We start from the raw sequence: 22,833 nt of genomic DNA, 5'->3' as shown, positions 1-22,833 counted from the left end.
TCCCGCCGGCCGCGGCGTAGCTGGCGATTGGTGTAGAAGGCGGCAGCTGTCCCAGCGGAGGCGACGACGGGGCGGTCTCAGGGAGTCGGGACGAGCCAAAGCGCGTCACCCCCTGGTGCTGCGGTGGTCGCTCGTGTCTTGTGGGCCCGTTCGGTGTTGCCCTGCACTGCTGCTGCCGCCGCGGAACCATGGCTGTGCTCGTCGTGCTGCTGTCCTTGTTGGTGGCGGGTGAGGACCCGGGGACGGGCGGGGCGCGCTCCGGGAGGCCCTGGGCTGCAGGGCTCGGGGTCGGGGGCGGCAGCGGGGCGGGTGCCGCAGTGCGGTCAAGCGGCGGCAGCCTCGTCGCCTCCCCCGTGGCCTTTCCCCGACCGGCCCGTGGCGGCGGGGCCTGGCGGGGCCGGGCGGAGCTGGGCTGCGTGGGGGGCACCTGGGTCGGCTCCACCCTCCGCCTCTTCGTGGAAGGTGCGTCCGCCCGTCTTGCCTCCAGCCTCTGGTCAGCCCGGCCTCTTCCGGCTCGAGAGGCGCTTCGGAGGACGGGAATGCATTTCTCAATTATCTGTAGAACCGCAGCCCTCTGCGAAGAAGGGAAGGCCGATTTCTTAGCTGCCGTCAGCTGCTGCATGTCTTTGCATTTTTCGGGTGTCTTCGTTTCTAGCTGTTGTCATCAGTGATTGGTGAAATCCCCTCCCCTCCTTCTGTGTTTCAGGATACAAAAGTTGGAGGTGGAGTAATCGTAAGATTATTTCTGAAGGCGAATTCAAAGTACCTCTCAGTAGTTTGTCGTAGTTTCCCATTTTTAAGGATTTGGAAACTAAGACGTGAGTCATGTCCTTAGGGTCACATGTCAAATAATGGTAGCTTTCTGAGTGGAACCTAGGTTCCCTAGCATTCAGCAAGGGGAGTGCAAGTCACCTAATTGTTGACCTCTTCCTGTGTATCATGCAATTCATTTAATTTTACAGCAGTCCTTAGTAGAGGATATCATCCTCTTTCTACAGAGTGATCAAGCCTAACTAAATTTCCTAACACCACACGAGTAGTAAGCAGCAAAGCTGGAGTTGAACCCAGATCAACTGGCTCCAAAGCATGGGCCTTTTCTATTAAATATGTTGTTTGACGTATGGTGGAAGTGCTACTCCTTTCTCTGTGAGAATGTGGGAACGTTGGGGGCTGGGCCGTGGGCGCAGAGAGTGGCCAACAAGAAGCCAAGTTGAAAACAATTTGGAGGAATGGGGCTTTTCCCCAGTGTGTTGGTTTAAAACCTATAGGTTAAAAATCTATAGGAGGCCTGTGCCTCTGCTGTGTGAGGTGCTCGGATGTCCCACTTTTGGACTGGTGGTTTAATTCTGCAAGGTGTAGACCACTGACACTGAAATCTGCAGGTCTTCTCCAGCCCTGGGGTGCCCGTGTTATGTGTTGATGATATTTACACTTTTTTTTATGCCCCCCAAATTTTCGGGTTCTGTGTTCCTTCTGTTTTTGTCTCTGGAAAGTCATTCTGATCTAGGAAGTTACTTTGGGGGAATTTTTTAATATTTTAAATTCAGCTTTTGAAATTTAAAAATCTTCCCTTTGATACTGTGATTTAACTGAACATCTGCTGAAATTCCATGTTTCGTGTTATGAGTGATATTATTTTGATTCAGTGAGGTGAAGGGGTTTTTGTTTGTGGTTTGGTACATGGTTTGAACATGCTTTCCTAACTAGAATAGTAGTCCAGTTTGTTAAGACCAAGAATCTGATCCTGTCAGCTCTGCATTGCTTGGTCTCGTCAGCTGAGATTACAGTACTATTTTCCATGATGACTAAAAGTGATTTCATGGAAAACATCTTTAATGGACTTCTCTATTTGAGAAAAAGATGTTAAGTCCTTTAAAATGGTGTCACCAAACCAGAGAGAGATTAGAGGAAGGGAACTAAGGTTATGAATACCATGCCATGAGGAGTATTTGAAAAAATTGTTTAGCCTGGGGAGGAAAGGCCAAGGGCAAAGACATGGAATTCGAAGGGATATCTTGTTGAAGAGGGATTCAATTTGGGCACTGATGCCTCGGAGGTGAAAGGTAGGACCTATTTATTTTTTCACTTATTGATTCCATCCATCATTCAGAGATCACTGCATAGTATGGTGGGAGCTCCCAAAGGGCGGCGGACTTAGCCTCTAGCCCAGACTGGAGAGGCTGTGAGAAATTTCCCCCAGGGATGAGGGTGCCTCACGGGACAAATGTGAAAGGGTAGGGTGGGAAGAAAAGGCGTTTTAGACAGAACAGCATGTGTAAAAGCACAGAGATAAGAGAGCAAAGAACAAAGAGTTTGGTGGGGCCAGAATGTATAGGGGTTAAGTTGGGAGATCCAGAAGTAGGGTTGGTGGGGTGCCTTGGCTGTTATGTTTTGGATTTTGTCTCAAAGGCTCTGGGCAACGAGTAAAGGTGGTTACGCTGAAGGATGAACAGAACTGTATTTTGAAAAGATGAGAGGAAGGCTGGATCAAAGAGTAGCAGGACATGTCATAAGGTAGTAGGTCCAGCAAGCCTGGCGAGGGCCTGAAGAGTGTGCCCTGGATGCGGAGGGGAAAGAATCTGTGTGATAATTAGAAAAAAAAGATCAACAGAATTCACTTGTTGATGAGCTGTGCTGCTGAGGAAGGATTTAAAGACAAGGACCAATTCGAGCCGCTGGGTGGAGGGTGGTGTTGTCCTTTGAGAGAGAGAATACAGGAGGAGCGTGTGGAAAGATGGTGAGTTTAGTTCTGAACCTGTTGAGTTTGAAGGACACATGGGACTTAAAGGAAAGGCCCAGCCGACTGTTGGGCATATAGGTCTAAGGCTCAAGGGAAATCTAGGCTGAAAATAAAAATCTCGGAGCCATCAGTGTGTTTTTGGTGTTTGCAGCCTTAGGAGTAGGTGGGCCCAGCCAGGGAGAGAGTCGTAGGCAAGGAAAGCAGTGCGGCCCAGGGATCGAGCCCTTAGGTGGCCGTAGTGTGGCGTGTGCTAGGTGGTCTGCTGGGCTGCGGAAGAAGGCGTTAGAACCTCCATGTCTATCTTTTTTTTTTTTTTTTTTAATTTATTGGGGTGACAATTGTTAATAAAATTACATAGATTTCAGGTGTACAATTCTGTATCACATCATCTATAAATTCCATTGTGTGTTCACCACCCGGAGTCAGTTCTCCTTCCATCACCATATATTTGATCCCCCTTACCCTCATCTCCCACCCCCCACCCCCCTCTATCTATTTTTTAATCTCTCTCTTTTTTTTTTTTTTTGTATGGTAATGTTCCTCAATTTGGGTTTGTCTGATATTTTCTCATGATTAAATTGGGAAGAATACTACACAGGTATCTCATCCTTTTTAAAACTGTCTATTTTGTGTGCTTTGTAATATATCACGAATATATAATCGATTATACTACAAGTGTATACAAGTATACTCGTACAAGTGTATACTTTATAAATAACTATATGTATAGTGGGACTACTTTCAAATTTTGTACTGAAAGAGTTGAAATCTAAAAAGTCGGGACATCACGGATTTCCAGGACGGGAGGGGAAAGAAACTGAGGAGAAGCAGCCAAGGGGATTAGAAGGAAAACCAGAGGGCTGGCCTCAGGAAGGCCAAGGCAGGAGGTTTTCAAGGAGGGAGTTGCCAGTATCAGACGCTTTGGGAGGGTAAGTAAGGTAAGGGCTGAAAATTGTCTTTTGGATTTGGTGGGTCGTTTCAATGGCCTGGTGGGGTCAGAAGCTACGAGGTAGGTGGTAAATGTGAGATGAAGATGTAGAGAAGCAAATGTGGCCGACTGCTCAGCCAGGAGTCTTCTTAAGAAGGGAAGCAGAGGCTGGTGGAGGTTGGGAGGACCAAAGAAGGTTTTCTGTGGCGATACGTTTAGAATGGGAGCACCCTAACCGTATTTTTATGCTGAAGTGAAAGAGCCAGTTGAGTGGAAAATTGTTAGTACAAGGTGTGGCTTCATTCATTCATTAGGTCGACAAGTATTTATTGAGTACCAGTGTGTCACTGATTGCTCTCCAGCCCTGCGACATCCCAGGGCTTGTGTCTTATGTGAACAAGACAAAGTGAAATCCCTGCCCTCTCGGAGCTTATGTTCTGCAGGGCTAGCTTTGTATGCCTACAACCATGTAGGCACCTAATTCTTGATAACGTTGTCTGTCCCAGAACAGTGGCTTGGTAAGCATTAAATGCATAATTTAATAGGTGAATGAATGAATGTCCCTAAGAAGGCCGAGCCAGGGGATTGTTTTAGACTGGAGGAGGGGCACCTCTGCCAACATCTGGAGGGAGAGGCGATAAGGCTAGGGGTGGTGCAGATAGATAATTGTGGTGGGGAGAGGAAGCAGGTAGCTGGAGGAATTCCTCTGTTTTCTCTTGAAGCAGGTTATCTGGTGAGACTGAGTCAGGAGTGATAAAACAGGAAGTTGAAAAAAATAAGGAAGCCCATTTCAGTTCACTACAAGGGGAAACTTTGTTCAAAGGACTACAGTGTTTGGACAGTGGAGATGATTGCTGGCAAACGTAGTGTTCGTAAGTTGAGGTGGTGTCCCCCTTTGCTGGTGTCCCCGTTCAGGTAAAGGATGGGTGACTGTCTGCCAGGAACACCTGCATTAAGCAGCAGTTTCTTGGTATAGGAGTCCACGTCTGTAAGCTTTTCTAAAGCTCTAGACTCCTGAAGGACTTGTGCAGGCACGGAAGTGGAATCGAACTATAAAGTTGGGGGCAAAGTAATTTAGTATAACTTTGCTGGGGTTGAGTGAGCAGGGCCATGTCTCAAAACAGGGCTGTCTCCAGATCCACATATGGTTCTTTAAATGTGTATGATACTTGGGAAGTATGTGTCTCTTGCCACCCCGTTTTCCTCAGAGTTTGCAATAACTACTACTTTAGTGAGCCAAGACGTCTATCAGTTACAAACGGCCATTCCATTCTGCTAATTTTTTTTGGTCTGCCTTCAGCTAGAACAATGTGGAAATTCCTGCTCTGGTGGCTGTGCTGAATTGAAACTCATAACTCTTCATGTTGTATCAGCACCATCCTGAGGCCTTTTATTTACTGTCAATACTGCAACACCAAAACATTTACTGTTGCTTCTAACTTTATTCCCATACTCAGTAAGTGGTACTTTCCTTAGGTCAGGAGAATAACAGTGATGCTTTATTAAAGTCTAATTTCCCATACTAGGCATGAACAAGATTTGTTTTGACTTGGAGCTTATCTTTCCATAGGAACCCGGAAAGTTTCCATTAGTTGGTTGTCCTCGTGTAGACATCATTGGGTTAACACATGATGGGTGAAGAGGCCAGATAGCTCATCCATAGCCTTGGAGGGCCCATAAAATAGTCCCCTTATTCTCATCCTTCACTTTTTAATCCCAGGCCCCATGCCCCTAGACTAGTAGACTTTATTATTACAGAATACCTTTTCTTACCCTCTTGATATGTCCATTGGAAATACCATTTCCTGGATTTCGTTTCTAAAGTCTGAAATGTTTTGTATTCTGACTGGTAACATGTATCCGGTTGACAGTCCTCATGTCCCTAGGTTTGCTTGTGGGATTTAAGGAAAGATATGATCAACCCTAAGATACAAGGTGTGATTAAAAAATCCGGTGAAGTTTTAAAAAAAAAGATTTATTATAGTAAAAGACACATTGCCATTAATCCCCCTCAAAATACTCCCCCTCGCTTCGAACACACTTATCCCATCATTCTTGCCACTTTCTGAAGCAGTTCTGGAAGTCCTCTTTCATGAGTGTCTTCAGTTGTGCTGTCGTGGCTGCCTCGATGTCCTGAATCGATTCAAAACATTTACCTTTCATGGTCATTTTTATTTTGGGGACGAGCCAGAAGTTGCATAATGCTAGATCTTGTAAATAAGGTGGATGAGGACACATCATAGTGTTTTCGACAGAAATTGCCGTACAAGAAGCGATGTCTGACACGGAGCTTTTCCTTTGTGATCACAAAATACAGTGAGTGCTGCTGCCGAGTGCCATCCAATAGAAAGGCAGGGATTTTCAATATGGGAAGTGGCACATCGAACCTTAGTAACAGTGTGTGACAAGTTTCAGCTTGTTCAGTGCAATCAGTTGGGTGGAGCTACAGTTGAGATAAGGTGTGTTTTAAATTGTGCTGTAAATCATCCTCCATCATGACAACACTCCCTGTCACACATCGCTTCTGGTACAGCAATTTCTGTCAAATAAAAACATTACAGTGTGTCCTCATCCTCCTCATTCACTGGATCTCACACCGTGTGACTTCTGGCTCTTCCCTAAAGTGAAAATGATTCAGGGCATCATTGTATTACAGTCTTTTACTGTAATACATTTTTTTTAATTTAAACATTCACCATATTGTTTGATCACACGTTGTACACTAACCTGCTAAAGTTTTGAAGTGAAATACTAGGAATTTTATGAATTTGTATTTTGAAGAGAGGGTCGATGGCAGAAATAATTTAGAGAGTTTAAATTTCTTCCTTTTTATAGTCTGACAGGGTTTTGGTTTTTAAATTCTGGAGAAATGCCACTGATTTCTAATTCTTGACAAATTGCCACATGCCTCTGTTTAAGGGCCTTTCGTAGGAAGGCAACTAGATCATTGGGAGAATTCTGTTTCATGGTTATACCTTTGTTACAGCAGAAGGTATGGACTTAAATTCTTGAAGAGTGGTACCTTGAAAAAGAATTCATTGATGTGTATTTAGGATTCAGCGTTTTGTCCAATCATAATTTAGTATGCTAATCAGTGGGAATCGGGAAACATTGTAGTTCATAATTTTCAACGTGGATGCAAAAGATTTTTGATGCTGATCATTTACTTACTAATCTGTTTTCTTCTCAGGTGTTTTGGGGAACGAGTTTAGTGTATTAAGATCACCAGGGTCTGTTGTTTTCCGGGATGGAAATTGGCCTATACCAGGAGAGCGAATCCCAGACGTGGCTGCATTATCCATGGGCTTCTCTGTGAAAGAAGTACGTATATTTTTGAAAATAATATTTGGGGCTGCTTCTGAAAGTAGTTGTGATGATTTCTGCTAATAGCCCAAGAAAGCAACAAGCAAACTAGGTATATCTGGTACAGGTGTATCTGGTACAGATTACAAAAGTAAAAAATGCTCATTTGTAGTTGGGAGATTTTGGATAAGTGCTTCAAGCTTGGCTATGAAACCAAATCCTTATAAATCATTAACCGTGTAATAGTTTATTTATAGTAGTGAAGTCCTTTGTATATAAGAGAATGCATTTGTCCTTTTTTAATAGGATGTATAATTTTGGCGTGTTTTTTTTTTTCATTTACACATGCTAGATTTGTGTCTTAGTTCAGGCTGCTATTACAAAGTACCATAGACTGGGTGGCTTATACACAACAGACATGTATTTCTCACCATTCTGGAGACTGGCAGTCTGAAATCAGGGTGCCAGCTTGGGCGGGTTCTAGTGAGGGCCCTCTTCCGGGTTACACACTGTCAACTTCTCGTGTGCTCACTGGTGGAGAGAGGGCAAGAGCTCTCTAGAATCCCTTTTATAAAGGCACTGACCCCATTCGTGAGGAGTCCATCCTCGGGACCTAATGACCTTCCTAGGACCCCCATCTCCTAATACCATCACATTGGGGGTTAGGATTGCAACGTATGAATTGGGAGGGGGGACACACAAACGTTCAGTCCATTACAATTTGTTGTAAATGAGAAAATGTATATGCATCTTGCCTGAGTTTAGGAAGATAGTGTGGTCAGTAGCTATGGGATCGCCTAGCACCTTGGTTTCCTGCAGTTAAGCTGTAACCTGTTGTACGGTAGTTAACTGGCTGCTTATGTGACGGAGCAGAAGAAGGCTAGATCCAGTCAGTATGTGGGAGCGCTAAAGCTAAAGGTTAGAAGAAGGGGGATGCAGTTTGCTCTGTCTTCCTATCATTATCTCCTCCCGTTTTACAAATTTGGTGCTTTTGATATGGTCTCTAGATATCAGTCACTCCAAGGAATTTTCCTCCGAGGTCCTGATGCCCTTGAAACCAGAAGCAGTGCCGGGGAACTGTCTCTGTTGGGCCGATTGGAGGAGCCCCTGAGCTCCTGGCGTGAACATGACTGGTTCTTTACATTTAAGGAGGAAATTTGTGCTTCGTTCTTTACAGACTTCAATTTAACTGCAAATGGCTGTTAAAATAACCTTTAGAAATAATTATTAGTAAACTAATATGAGTTACTTTCAGCAGGAATTTTGTTTTAGTTATAAAGAGCTTAGTGTAAAGAGAAGGTTTTAGTGACAGTCTTGCCATGTCACTGAGAGAGAAAAGTGACGCTGTAAATCAGGGCAAACGATGGGGGAGAAGGTGTCCCGGGTACAAGAAGACGAGAGTGTTGGTAATCTGGGATTTGAAAAGTTCCTATATTTTATGTTTACTTGCCTGCTTTTTTCCATCAAAGGTATGCGATGACTTACTATTAAGCTTTGTTATTCAAATCTGTAGAAGCTTAAGAAAAAGAAGAAGGTAGAAATCTGCATCCTTGATGAGGAGATTGCAACTACGGCCTTAAGTAAAACATTTGCTCTCCCTGTGAATTTTCATTGCCAGTGTCATCCCAGAACTCCTTAACTCTGCTATATTAGGTGTTCTTGGGGTATGAGTTCCTGAATTGATAATTCAGCACCATTTCCTGTTTTTCCATATTTAGGACCTTTCTTGGCCAGGACTTGCGGTGGGTAACCTGTTCCATCGTCCTCGGGCTACCATTATGGTAATGGTGAAGGGAGTGGACAAGCTCGCTCTGCCCCCAGGCAGTGTCATTTCATACCCTTTGGAGAATGTGAGTATTTATTATAAGAAATTGAAGGGGTGCATTTTAAATTTTGTTTTGTCAGCTGTCATTGTGAATTATGTTCTAAGCACACTTCTCCTGTATTTTTTTTTTGATGCACTGATTGATAAGTAAAACAATTAAAAAAAAATGTAGTTGTCAATTTATTGAGACTTGTCCATTTCCTACGGATGGGAGTACTTTCTAAGGTAAGAGGTGGAGAAATTGCCCCACTTTCAGAATAGTCAGAGGATCGATAAAGAGAAACCAGTTGAGAGTGTATTCAGCTGACACTTTCCTGGGCATTATATTCTTACTTTCCCTTCAGAATTTTATGTCATTTTTGTGGAAGAAGAAGACTGAAGGCTGTCTGGCTGGCTCACTTACTGCTTCACTAGCCCTTCAAGCAATAAGGCTGACAGAGTGACTGTGAGAGGCCCCCCTTCCCTGCACGCGGATAGCAGTCAGCAAAACATTTTTATATGCATAACTCAACAAAGGCAAAGAAGGGATATACACAAGGGCCAGATTTGAATAGAGAACTCAAAAGCCACAGTGGTAAGCAGGAACAGAAGCTGGAATTGTGTTCCCTGCAGAAAGCCAGGGTCTGCAGAATGCTGTCTTATTCTTGAAAGGAGGACTAGTAAAACGCCAGCTGCCCCAGGGTTACCAGAGAGGAGCTGGCTGCACCGTTGGCTGTGGGACCCTTAGTTTCCCCTAGAGGAATCGGAACTACAGGCTTGTGCTGTGCTCCAAGTTTACGCGACCCACCCCATATGGATACCTCCACAGCCCAGGGTTCCTTTGGTAAGAAAACTGAAGATGAGTCAAATTTACAAAGCACTTGGAGGAAAAACTGCCACAAGAGTCGGCAGGTGCATCAAACAATTCATGCCCCCTAGAACTACAGGTAACAGACTAGTCTCAAAGAGATTTGAAAATACATACGTTAAAATTGTGGGGGGAAAAATAAATAAATAAATAAATTGTGAGAGTTAAAGGAAGGGATAGAAACTGAGGCATTTTGATATATGGTGCTTTCATTGATATTCCCTCGTAAATATTTCATAATTTATATTGTGATTTCTTTAACCCGTGAGTTATTTAGAGGTGTTAAAAGTGTGGGTTCTTTTAAAATCTTTTAATTTTTCAATTTCTAATTTCATTGCATTGTAAAACTGTGGTCTGTATGATGCTGATTTTTGGGGGATTTTTTTCAAACTTTCCTGTGATCTAGTATAGATTATTTCCAAGCACACATGACATGCTTACAAAAAATGACCATGTACTAGGCCACAAGGTATATCTCAACAAATAATATACAATCAATATCATATAAACCACCGTCTCTGACAACCATGCAGTTAAATCTGAAAACAATAAGAAACAATAGCTTAACAGTGTGTTAGGAAATGGTTAAAAAAAAAAAAAAAAGGACTTTTCTTTCAGGTTTAAAGCACACTGAACACCCTATAGGCTATGGCCAAATCAACACCTAGCCATATTGAAATTAAAGAACCATCAAGGACACTGAAAATCTTAAAAGCTTTTAGAGAAAAGACATTTGTCATTACAAAGGAATGAGAGTAGAATGATAGCAGATTTCTTATCTGTTGCCATTAAAAGACTAGAAAAGCAAGAACAGAAAAGCAGTAATTTGTATAGTATAAGGCAAGGCTGAGAATACTGTTTACATAGTCATAATATAGAAATAATATTGATCTGGTGAAAATTATGACAACTGTTGGGAGGGTGGATAGAGAAGTGGAGTGCGTGTATGGAGCTGTGGGAGAGCTAAATCCTCGTTTTCTATAATTGGAGATACATAGATAATGCCTAAAATTGAAAAATCAAGATTTAGTAATATAACCATAGAGATGGTGGTAAAAGGAAAAGGAAACAAAGGATTTGAAAGTGAGGACCAGGAATTGAGAGGAGGGACAAACTTACTTTTTTATAAAAAAGCCTTTTTTTTATTAGTTTCAGGTATAAAAAGTCTTATAGAACTATTTGTCTCCTTAAACCATGTGTATATATTAACTTTTTTTCTATGTAACTCTTGAAAAAATTTTTCGGAAAGATATTTGAAATCGATGCACTCCTAAGTAATTAATGGGTTGAGGAGAAAATCACAGTGGAAGTTTCAAAATGATTTGGACCTGAATATCAATGAATGTACTATATATATATATATTAAAAAAATTGTGGGGTGTAGCTAAAGTGGTAAGAAAACGGAAATTTATAGCCTTTAGTGTACATGTTAGATAATTTAAAAGGTGGAAATTTATGAACTGAAGAAACCAGAAGAATTCAGAATAAATGGAAGGAAAGGAGCAAGACAGGTTTAAAAAAATTATTTTTTAAAATTTTCACAAGGATTATTAAGTATGTGATTGTGTGATTTCTGTGAAAATCACTGTCGAAGTTACCTTTAAAATAAGAATATAAAATTCCAAAATGTTAAGATTTTCATTAGCATACAATCCAAAACTAAACATTTTAAAACAGACTAGCCTCATTTTACCTGAGTAGAAGCTGTGAAAAGGGCTCATGTTGTTATAGCTTGACTCTGATTGACTGCTCCTAATACTTTTCCTGGCAGTAGGTGGTAAGTGAGATAAAAGGCTCAGAGGGCAAAAAACCCAAAATATAAAAAAAATAGAATGTCTTAGAATTCCACTTAGTGAAGCTTCTGTTTGATTAGCTAGCTGTTTTCATTATAATTTCAAGTCACACAGATACAGAAATTCCATTTTCTCCAGGACAAACAATGCGTATCCTTATAATACAGTGGGAAAAAAACCAATCACTAGATTTTAAGCAGCTGAGCTTTTTCGTTTTTGAGCTTAGCGGTCTATAGAATTTTTTTCTTTTCCTTCGTATTATAGTTTGGTGCTCATCTGACTCAGTCGCTTCTCCAGTTTGATTGCTAGGGAAGTGTTACCTTTAATCTTCAACTTGCCTGCAATGAGTGCCATTTCACTAGCTGAAATGAGGCTGGAGAGTTTGTGTTACATGTTCTCCTATTCCCTCCAAAGCCTGAGGAGGTGAACTGTATAATTGCAAACGGAGTCTTGTGGCTGACTCAGGAAGCTGGTGACAGGTTTGTTTTTTCATATGATACTGATTGTATATTATTTTGCAAGTTTGAGCTCTTTCCCCTTCTTCACTCATTAACTCATTTTAAGAGAATTTTGGGAAGAGTTAATATGCATTTTGAGTAAGAGAAGGAAATTGGTTTAATTTCATAGTATCATGAAATTGAGAAACTTTAATTTTGATGGTGGTATTTCATCAGTAAGATTTATATAATCACATTAATTTCTGCCTGTACCATGTTAGCATTAATTGCTACTTATAAACATGAACCTTTTAATAGTAAAGGGAATTACTGGGGGGAAAAAATCTCTAAGAAATCTCTGTTACAACCATTACTATACTGCTTATTTTAATACAATATTGAGAATAAAATAATTTTTGAGGAGAAAAATTACCATAATTTATTGTTAAAAATAATGTGGGGCAAAAACAGATCAATGGGGATAGAAATCAGAATTTTGGTTACCTTAGGGGTAGAGGGAGTGGATGGGGTGATTTCTAGGGTTCTGATAATATTCTGTCTTGGTCTGGATGGCTTATATGAGTGTCTCCATTTGTCCACATTCCTTGAGCTGTTACGCCAAGATTTGTATGTTACACTTGAATAAAAAGATTCCAGGAAAAAAATAGATTTAGCACAATCGGTAATTTCAGTTTAGTAATATCATGTGGTCCTAAGATAAAGGCTTCAAAATTCTGTGACGTATTTTATGCCGTGTCTAAGAGTCTTCAGCCTATTTGAAGACAAACCCTAAATCTTATTAGACATTTTTAAATTTTAAAATGAAAACTGAGATCTGTTTCAGTTAAATTTAATTTTTCAAATTCTTCTGACCTCTTACATGCAAGTTAATACTTTATTGTAGAATGTCCATTCATTGTGGCATGTTTAATATTGAAACCAAATGTACTGCTGCTTAAAATGCACGAATGACCACCAGAAAATGATGGCTTGTGCAAGGTAGTATTGTGTCCTTCATGTTTGCGACTTATTTCCTAGGTAGGCACGTTGGGAGACTCACACTCAGTTGGACTGCTAGGAGGCTGTTTCATCTTCTGTGCCCTCAAGAGGGCTCTTTGTGTTTGGATATGATTTGGGTCTTTTGAATGTCTATAGAAAATGCTGGTGCCTTTTTTTTTTTTTTTAAGGCTCCTTTTTAAATACTATCTGAATGATTTTTCTTCCCACTTGGTTCAGGTAATAACTAAGGTCTTACTCTTAAATTTTAGGCAGTTCCTTTTAGTCTTGACAGCGTTGCAAATTCCATTCACTCCTTATTTTCTGAAGAAACTCCTGTGGTTTTGCAGTTGGCTCCCAGTGAGGAAGTAAGTGATACAGTTTTTATTTAAGATGCTTTGAAAATAAGCTTTCATTATTTAATGAAAATTTAAAACCAGTTATATGAAAAATGCTGTCAGACCTCTGTATATTGGAATTAATCTGTAGAACATAACTTATAATTTTGGATTCTTCTTGCAGAGAGTGTATATGGTGGGGAAGGCAAACTCAGTTTTTGAAGATCTTTCAGTAACGTTACGACAGCTCCGCAATCGCCTATTTCAAGAAAACTCTGTGCTCAGTTCTCTTCCCCTCAATTCTCTGAGTAGGAACAATGAAGTAAGTACAGTTATTGAATGAATACATTAATATTACTAGTTTCCCATTTCTTGTGTTCCTGACTTTAGAGCAAACTTGTGTTTTAGAAGATGACAAGTTTTACAGCTTTATTCCTGGAGTAGATTCTTTTTTCCCTTAGTGTAATTTTCCTGTGAGTCTCTTGAATGAATTGACTCTCTGTGAGTTGAGCTATAGTAGTGTAGATAATATTACATCCTGACATGAGCGTTGCCACCAGTTAATCAGGACAAACCAGAAATCACAGCATTTATTTAGTGGCTGGTGGAGCTGTGTTGATCTATTACATTGGTGCAAAAGTAAATGCAGTTTTTGCAATTTAACCATTTAAAACGCAGTTACTTTTGCACCAACCTAATAATGGTGTGGGAGCTGTCGTTCACCGCCACTTCTGATGTGTTGCCTCATTTTTCTCGTTCATCTTTGACAGTACAGTGGAGGAAGCCACCCTTACTTTTGACTCTGGCATCTTCACCACCTTACTCATGCACCCTCTTAACCACATGGCATGCCACCTTTCTGGCACCCTCCCTTCTACCTACTATGGTTGTCTAGGACCACTGTCTTTTATTCTCCGATGTGGAACATGTTCAAGGGATGTGAGCAAACTAGGCCATTGACAAGCTCACTGCAGTGTGCTAGAATATTCTGATGCCCTGAGGAAAAACCACTGTAGAGTTTGGATGTTTTATCATAGCCTTACCGGGAATGTGGCTGTTGAGTGGTAGTCACTGCTGGGGAATGACCATCACCTTTTAGGAAAGAATGTTTTATATGCATTTCCAATTGAAATGAACCTACCAAGTGGAGGACAGTTGTGGCATAACTTCACTTACGTGCTTAACATTTGTAATACCTTTGCCTTACTTGATACATGGCAGATACAGATCTCTGGTGCATATATAAAGTAATGCTCGTTTCTTTCCACTCTCTGCAGGTTGATCTGCTCTTTCTTTCTGAACTGCAAGTTCTACATGATATTTCAAGTTTGGTAAGTAGGCTGCTCTAATTTTTCAGTTCTATTTATTTTGGTTCCAGAAGACATTTCTAGAGAATCTTTGAATGATAGTGAAACCAACTGAAAAGTTTGATCAGGTATGCCCTAGATTTATGATCCCATGAAAGTTCAGGAATTAGTGATGGTGTTGGGAATTTTGAACTCATTTGAAGTAGAAATTACTTTGCATTTCTACTCTTAGGAAACAGTAAGTATATCCTCCAAGAATTCAGGCCTTGGGTGGGCCACCCTAGCTGTAGCCCCAACTTGGCTGTTCATTTCCTATCAGACATTAAGACTTAACTCCTATATCTAAAATAGAAATAACAGTTTGAACTAATAATGCTATTGACCAAGTCAGGAAGGGAATAAATCTGCCTGAAGGGTTTTTTTGTGGGTTTTTTTTTTCTGGTGAATTATTTTTTTTAAAAAATCCTCCTGTGACTGAAATAGAAAAGCTTACCAGTTTGCTCTCTACTAAAGTTGTTTCCCAACTTTTTCAGTGGGGTTGGTTTGGAAGTCTGGTAGCGCAGTGCTGGGGAAAGGCGAAGTGCTCCAGGGGGGCGTGTGGAAGGGGTCTGCTCTCTGAGCAGCAATGGCTCATGTTCTCCTGCGATCAGACTGGTCCAACCATCTGTTCTTTCTTACCCTGGCCTTTATCTGAAGTTTTTAAACTAAGGAATTTTTTAAAAAGCTTTTAGTAAATATTCAGGGAGTCCTATCAGGGCTCTTAAAAATGAAATCGATATTGCATTTGTTGTATTGGAAACTTGCATTTGCCACCATTTGTAGACTATTTGTGTATTGTGGCGCACTGGTGTGGCTCTGCTCATCCTACTTTACTGAGGCATCATACTTCAGCCAGCTGCGTTTGACATGGTTTACTTCCTTTTGTTTGTTCTCTTAAGTTGTCTCGACATAAGCATCTAGCCAAGGATCATTCTCCTGATTTATATTCACTGGAGCTGGCGGGTTTGGATGAAATTGGAAAACATTATGGGGAAGACTCTGAACAACTCAGAGATGCTTCTAAGATCCTTGTTGATGTTCTGCAAAAGGTAAATTATCAATGGGTTATGAAAGGTTAGAGTATGACCATTTCACTTTTAGCCTCTTAATGGAAAAATCTACTTAGTGAAATACTATTGATGGAAGTCTTGCTCACTGCTTTGGAGGACCTGTGATTTTAGTGACCAAGAATGAAGTCGGCCAGTGACGGATGTTGGCATGTCTAGTGCTGGCAGAGGCAGCACAGGAAATGATGGATAACTCCAGCACAATACTTTTTTTCTTTTTATCATGGTAAAATATATATAACATAAAACTTACATTTTAACCATTTTTAAGTGTATAGTTCTGTGGCATTATGTACATTGATGTTTTTGTGCAGCTATCACCACCATCTATTGCTAGAACTTTCATCTTCTATAACTGAAACTCTGTCCCCCTTAAACACGATAAAATAACCAAAGGGGAACACCTAGCACAGTACCAGACATTTAGCAGATACGTAATAAATGATGATTTTCTCCTGTCTTTGAGGTTCTGACCTGCAACTCTTCAGTGAGGACTTACAGTTAAATCTTTGTAGATGTTTGTGATTAGCCAGAGACTACTTGGGAAGTTCCGTTTCCCTTTCCTACTTCCCATCTCCCAATTTATATGCCAACAAATCCAGGCTCTTCTGAGAGTAATTCTATGTTGAACATTTCAATGTATGTTGAAGCTTAACAGTTTTCTGAGTATTTTAATCAAAACCTTTAAGACTGGCCTATTTTAAGACAGCGTAGTTCATGAGTCAGCAGGGAAGTGTAGGTCGTTCTTGTAGGTGCACAGAAGCTTTCCAAATAATTTCAATAAATAGGCATTTGCAATTCATAGTAATGCCAGTCCCTTCAGTTTGCAGATGACATGTATAGTCTTTATGGTGGGAACGCCGTGGTAGAGCTGGTGACGGTCAGATCATTTGACACGTCCCTGGTGAGGAAAACAAGGACCATCCTCGAGGCAAAGGACCAGGTGAGCACATTTGTCGATCTTGCTTTAAAATTGTGAAAATTAACTTTTTAAAAACCCAGTGAGTCCTATGTCACATATGGGCAGCATGAATGAGCAGTCAGGGACTCTGCAAAACAGTGTCAGTTAAAACAAGCTTTCCTGGTCACGTAGGTGTGTGTGTGTTTTGCCAGTGATGCTCGCTCCGTGGGGCTGCAATCAGGTAATGCAAGAGTTTCGAGTTCGGATGAAAGCAAATCTGTCGGAGCCGATAATGCAATTCAGATATTGGTATTACAAGCCGCCGTCCGCCGTGAATGTGACGGGGCGGTGCGCTCTCGCGGCCTGCAGATCTGCTTTCCCAGGACGGAGCTCCTCTGTCTCTGCGTACAGCCCCTCAATTTCCAAACTCCACCGTGTGCACTCTATCATTTGATTTACTTCTACAATTTTTTGGCCTGGATCTTTCTTTGATTTTAAGCATTTAGAGGATTATAAGCAAGGGTGCTAACCATGGTTCAACATGAGTGTGTGTGTGTGTACACATGCACATACACAAGAGCGGCAGTGTAGATACCCTAAAACATCTTGAGGCAAACAAAGAACATTATTTATAGTTGGCCTCATCTCTTAGAGCAGATTCCCAATCATTTATACACACTCCCCTTTGGATCCATTTGCAGCCCTCACCCTGCCCAGGTTTACTGATTGCGGTGTGGGACTTAGAATGAGACTGTCAAAGGTAATGCCTGCTCAGGATAATCTAGGCATGACTAGTTTGAGATTGTTTCGTTCTCAATTGGAGTGGAAGGACCATGTCAGGCTAGACAACCTGAAAATTTTTCCTACTATAGAGCATCCAGAAATGCTGGATAAAAATAAATATCCTTTTGAGTGCATAGTTTATCTCTCTAGAAAGTAAGGGAAATTCTTGAGGAACTTGAAAACTGTAGTAATAAGGCAGCCCTAGGGACATTTCTCTTTGGGTTATCAAATAACTGGAAACAAGGTCTTTGGTCCTTGAATGTGGTGGTGGTGAGGGATTTGGAACTGACACCTCCATATAAAGCTGGGACCCTGAAAGGAGTGTGCCCTCAGTAAGAAAATAACCTGCCCACCAGCAAAGGGAGACAGGCAGCGTGGGCTCTGTGTAGTCACAGTAGGTACTGGGGGTGGGAATGTCTCCCAGGAAATTCTTAACCACAGGACCACCTTTGTGTGGGTTTGGGGCCCAATTTTGTATTTCCTGCAAGTCCCAGGCCAAGAAATTAAACACATATCCTCCAACCCTGGTCCCAGGCTGGTAAGACCTGTGGTGCCCAGAAGTAAACATAAAACCTCTTTGGCTCCACACAAGCCAAAACCCTCAACCCTCCACACAAGCCATAGTGGAGAGGGGACCCCCACAGTCTCCCCAAATGTGAGCTCAGAACATTGTAAAACACAGGTGGAGCCAACTACCACGTGTGGTAGCTAAAGCATCAAATGGTAGAATTAGACCCCCAAGAAGTTCAAGTAATAGAATATGGGTACAGGACATAAAATAATCATTTAAACCGATTTAAGAAATTAAAACGGAGTCAAATGAGGAAAAAGAACAAGATACAGATTTGAATTTAACAGGATACTTTTAAATGTTAATAGTAGATTGTTTCACCATTGACCGTGTTAGGGCTGGTAGTTTATGTGAAGTGACTCCAGAGGGAAGTGCAGCCATCCGGAGAAGGTACCCTTGTTCTGGGAGTTTGACAGACCAGTTTTGCAGAGCTGAATTAGTTGGTCTTCTCAGGGGCGTCAGGTTGAATTTATGAATCAGCGGCTTTAATGGATAAGTTGAGTTTATTAGAAAATTTCTGAAATTATTGTATGAGATGTGATCAAAGAACATAGTGAATGTTTAAGTAAAAAAGTTTGTTACAGTGAAAGACACATTGCCATTAATCCCCCTCAAAACACTCCCCTCGCTTCTAACCCATCGTTCTTGCCACTTTCTGAAGCAGTAGTGGACGTCCTCTTTCATGAGTGTCTTTAGCTCCCCGCATATAAACACACACGTCTGTGTAGCTGTCCTCTCCACTTGAAATCACTGTCTTCCTTTAGTTTAAAGGGAAACAGGAAGTGCCTGCAGCATGCCAGGCGCTGGGGCTGTGGGGTTACAGTCTCTTCTTCATACTCGCTGCCCTCATTTCTCTCACCTCACTAACTCAGCTCCCTGCTTTCCAGCCTGCCCTTCCAGATCCTTCCTGCACACGATCATCCAAGTTTTCTTAAGACAAACCTGATCGTGTTACTTCCTGATTGAAACGTGGTCAATAGCTTCCTGTTGCCCATAGACTGAAGGCCAGGTTCTCCATAGCTTCCCGGCCTCTAGCTTCAGCTCCTGCTATTTTCCTACTTGTTTTTACTTGAATGAACTAAGTTTCTCAAACACTGCCTTTGCCAGAAAGGATTACATTTCTCAATGCCTTTGCACGGCCTGGAATCAGCTGCACTTCCCCCAAGGCCCAGCACATGGCTTTTCAAAACAGAGATGGGGTTAACGGAGCCATCATTTGTTTCCCTTTTTTTTTTTTTTTTTCTTAATCTTTCTTATTTTTACTTTGTATTAGTTTCAAGTGGGGCAAATCTTTTTTTTTTTTTTCAATTTATTGGGGTGACAACTGTTAGTAAAATGACATAGATTTCAGGTGTACAATTCTGTATGACATCATCTATAAATCCCATTGTGTGTTCACCACCCAGAGTCAGTTCTCCTTCCATCACCATATATTTGATCCCCCTTACCCTCATCTCCCACCCCCCACCCCCTTACCCTCTGGTAACCACTAAACTATTGTCTGTGTCGATGAGTTCTTGTTTCTCATTTGTTTGTCTTGTTCTTTTGTTGTTTTTGGTTTATATGCCACATATCAGTGAAATCATATGGTTCTCTGCTTTTTCTGTCTGACTTACTTCGCTTAGCATTATACTCTCAAGATCCATCCACGTTGTCACAAATGTTCCTATATCATCTTTTCTTACCGCCGAATAGTATTCCATTGTGTATACATACCACAACTTCTTTATCCATTCATATATCGAAGGACATTTTGGTTGTTTCCATGTCTTGGCCTGTTTCCCTTTTTAAAATGAAAGAAAAAACAATTTTAAGTAGATCATACATAAATACACTCATGCGCCACTTGACGACGATGCGTCCTGAGAAATGCGTCATTAGGTGGTTTTGGCATTGTGCGAACGTCATGGAGTGCGCTCTACAGACCTGGATGGTACAGCCTGCTGCTCCTAGGCTGCAAGCCTGTACGGCACGTTACTGTACTGGATACTGTAGGCTGTTGTAATGTGTTGTGCTCTGACGTTAAGACGGCCATGAGGTCACTAGGCAATAGGATTTTTTTCAGCACCATTACAGTCTTACGGGACCACCACCGTATATGCGGTCCATTGTCGAGTGAAATGTCATTAGGCAGCACATGACTGTATAACATGTAATACTAGTTAAAGAGTAAAAAGAATTTGAACACTATATAGATGAAGAGAATACTTGTTCCTCTGAAGCTCTGTCTTCTCCCTCTACTCTCACTGTCTAGAGATAATTGCTGTCCTGAATATTGTTAATCATTCGCTTGCTATTCTTTACAGTTGGACTACATAAAGTATTTATCCCTAAACAGTGTTGTTTGGTTTTGCATGTTACTTGAATTTTATATCAATGGAATCACACTATATGCATTTTTTGTGTTCTTTGCTCAGTATTCTTTGTAAGAGTCCTGCAGACTGATAAACATATCTGTAGCTCAGTCATTTTACAGCTATGTGTTCTATTGTGTGGATATGCCACAGCGATCCGTTCTGTTGTACATATATCCTTGACCATGTCTCATGATACACATACGGAAGTTTCCCCTACGGTATGAACCTCCTGGGTCATAGGATATGCACACTACACAGCTTCAGCTTTACTGGTATTGCCACATTCTGTCAAGCAGTTGAACTGGTTTATACTTCACCAGCAGTACCCATTATCTTCTCCATGAAGGCTGCCCTTCTCGATTCCTCCCAATAAAAGCTCTTATGCCACTTATGAATAAGTGTCTGTTAGATAAATGAATCATAGCTATAGATAAATGAATCATAGCTACTACATTGGAATGATTTCCTACCTTAAAATTCTTCCCTCTTGATTTTCTTCCTTTTCTTCATTATAGAAGAACCCACCAAATCCCTATAACCTTGCATATAAGTATAATTTGGAGTATCCAGTGATTTTCAACATGGTACTTTGGATAATGATCGCCTTGGCCTTGGCTGTGATTATCACCTCTTACAATATTTGGAACATGGATCCTGGATATGATAGCATCATTTATAGGATGACAAACCAGAAGATTCGAATGGATTGAATTTTCCTTATGCCTAACTTAGAAAAGGGGTTTGGAAATTGGCCGTTTTGTTAAAATAAAACTTTTAGTGTAGTTTAAAGTAAATAGTATACTTTAAATTTTTTTAAAAAAGTAAAGTTTGTTCTCTATTTTGTGTGTGCCTGTGAAGTTGTTTTAGAGTAAATTATACTATTGACAGTAATTGATTTGTGTGATGTAGATTCCATAATATGCTCAAGTATTATGATATAACCATTTAATATAATTTCATTCCATTTAATATTTGAAAATAATGCACTGAAATAAATGTAAAACATTTAGAATAGCTTGTGTTATTTATGTTGGGAAAATGCACTGAATTTATTAGAGAAACATATGAATGCTTAATTTCCTACACAGGATAGGCTAAAATGATATTTGAGCTGTTATGTACTATTAACCATTTGTAAATGTCTTAATTTGTTGTAAATATCTCTGAAACAAAAGGTTTTTAACTTAGAACAGCCCTAAAATATGAATGTGCATATACAGTCGCTTAGATTGGCACTGCATCTGATTGACAGAGGATAGCTCTTTTCTAACCTGTTCTGAAAGTTGGGTGATCTGAAATGGTCTAGTGTGACTATTGGTCTAATGGTCTAGTGTAAAAAGACTACAGTGATCTAAGAAGAAACTAGCTTTGTGGAGTTGTAGATGCTCATAACTATACACACAAAAACAAATATTTGGGGCATGGATATAAAAATCTTTTTATTTCAATAACTTTCCCCCCTGTGTAAGTTACTATGGTTTGTGGTACATCATGCTGTAGAATATTAAGTGAAAGTAGATGCTCCCTACTTTTCATGTGGAAGTGGACCAATGTCTATAGAGTCACAAATAAAGTTAATGATTCCAAGTTTGTGTCATTTCAATACTAAATCTATTTTATGTTGTAAAACCATAACTAAACAGGGTTTTATTTAATCAGAATTGTCTGTTTTGTTATACAACTGGTCTCATGCTTTTTAAAAAATTGGTTGATTTTCTGGTTATTTTTTAAAATAATTTTTAATTTTCCAATTACAATTGACAAACAATATTATATTAGTTTCAGGTGTACCACATAGTGATTAGACATTTATGTGACTTATGAAATGATCACCCTGATAAATCTAGTTCCCCATCTGACACCACACATAGTTATTGCAATATATTCCTTATGCTATACTTTCCATCCCCATGATTACTTCGTAATTACCAATTTGTACTTCTGTATCCCTTCCCCTTTTTCACCCCCCCCCAAAAAAACCGCTCCCATCTGGCAACCATCAAAACATTCTCTATGAGTCTCTTTTGTTTGTTCATTTATTTTGTTCTTTAGATTCCACATGTAAGTGAAATCATACGGCATTTGTCTTTCTCTGTCTCACTCCACTCAGCACAAGAACCCTCAGCACAATCCATCCATGTTTTTGCAGATGGCAAGATTTCATCCTTTTTTATGGTTGAAGAATCTTTCAAGTATACATGTATCACCTCTTATTTATTCATTTATCCATTGATGGATGCTCAGGTTGTCTCCATATCTTGGCTGTTGTAATAATGCTGCAATGAGCATATGGACGCACACATCCTGTTGAAATAGTGTTTGGGGTTTCTTTGGCTAAATACCCAGAAGTGGGATTACTGGGTCCTTTGTTTCTTGTTACAGCTTTTGTTTTAAAGTCTATTTTGTCTGGTATGAGTATTGCTACCCCAGCCTTTTTTTTTTATTATTTCCATGAAATATCTTTTTCCATCCCTTTACTTTGAGTCTGTCTTTTGATCTGAAGTGAGTCTCTTGTAGGCAGCATACGAGTATGTAGGGTTTTGTTTTCTTACCCATTCAACCACCCTGTGTCTTTTGTTTGGAGCATTTAATCCATTTACA

The 22,833-nt window shown here is 40.4% G+C and overlaps 1 protein-coding gene across 1 annotated transcript; it reads left to right on the top strand.

The window, feature by feature from the left end:
* The first annotated feature begins 26 nt into the window (after window positions 1–26).
* Window positions 27–21,819, top strand: ATP6AP2 (ATPase H+ transporting accessory protein 2). The gene is made up of 9 exons (XM_033112826.1): window positions 27–228; window positions 6,859–6,989; window positions 8,690–8,821; window positions 13,142–13,237; window positions 13,392–13,529; window positions 14,485–14,538; window positions 15,453–15,602; window positions 16,444–16,563; window positions 20,748–21,819. The coding sequence occupies exons 1-9, from the start codon at window positions 189–191 to the stop codon at window positions 20,940–20,942; spliced, it is 1,056 nt and encodes a 351-aa protein (XP_032968717.1). The 5' UTR covers window positions 27–188; the 3' UTR covers window positions 20,943–21,819.
* Window positions 21,820–22,833: the final 1,014 nt, after the last annotated feature.

This window comes from Rhinolophus ferrumequinum, chromosome X (genome assembly GCF_004115265.2).
Source record: "Rhinolophus ferrumequinum isolate MPI-CBG mRhiFer1 chromosome X, mRhiFer1_v1.p, whole genome shotgun sequence".
NCBI classification, from domain to species: domain Eukaryota; kingdom Metazoa; phylum Chordata; class Mammalia; order Chiroptera; family Rhinolophidae; genus Rhinolophus; species Rhinolophus ferrumequinum.
Note: the sequence above shows the minus strand (reverse complement) of the source record. Positions and strands in the feature narration are given on the sequence as shown.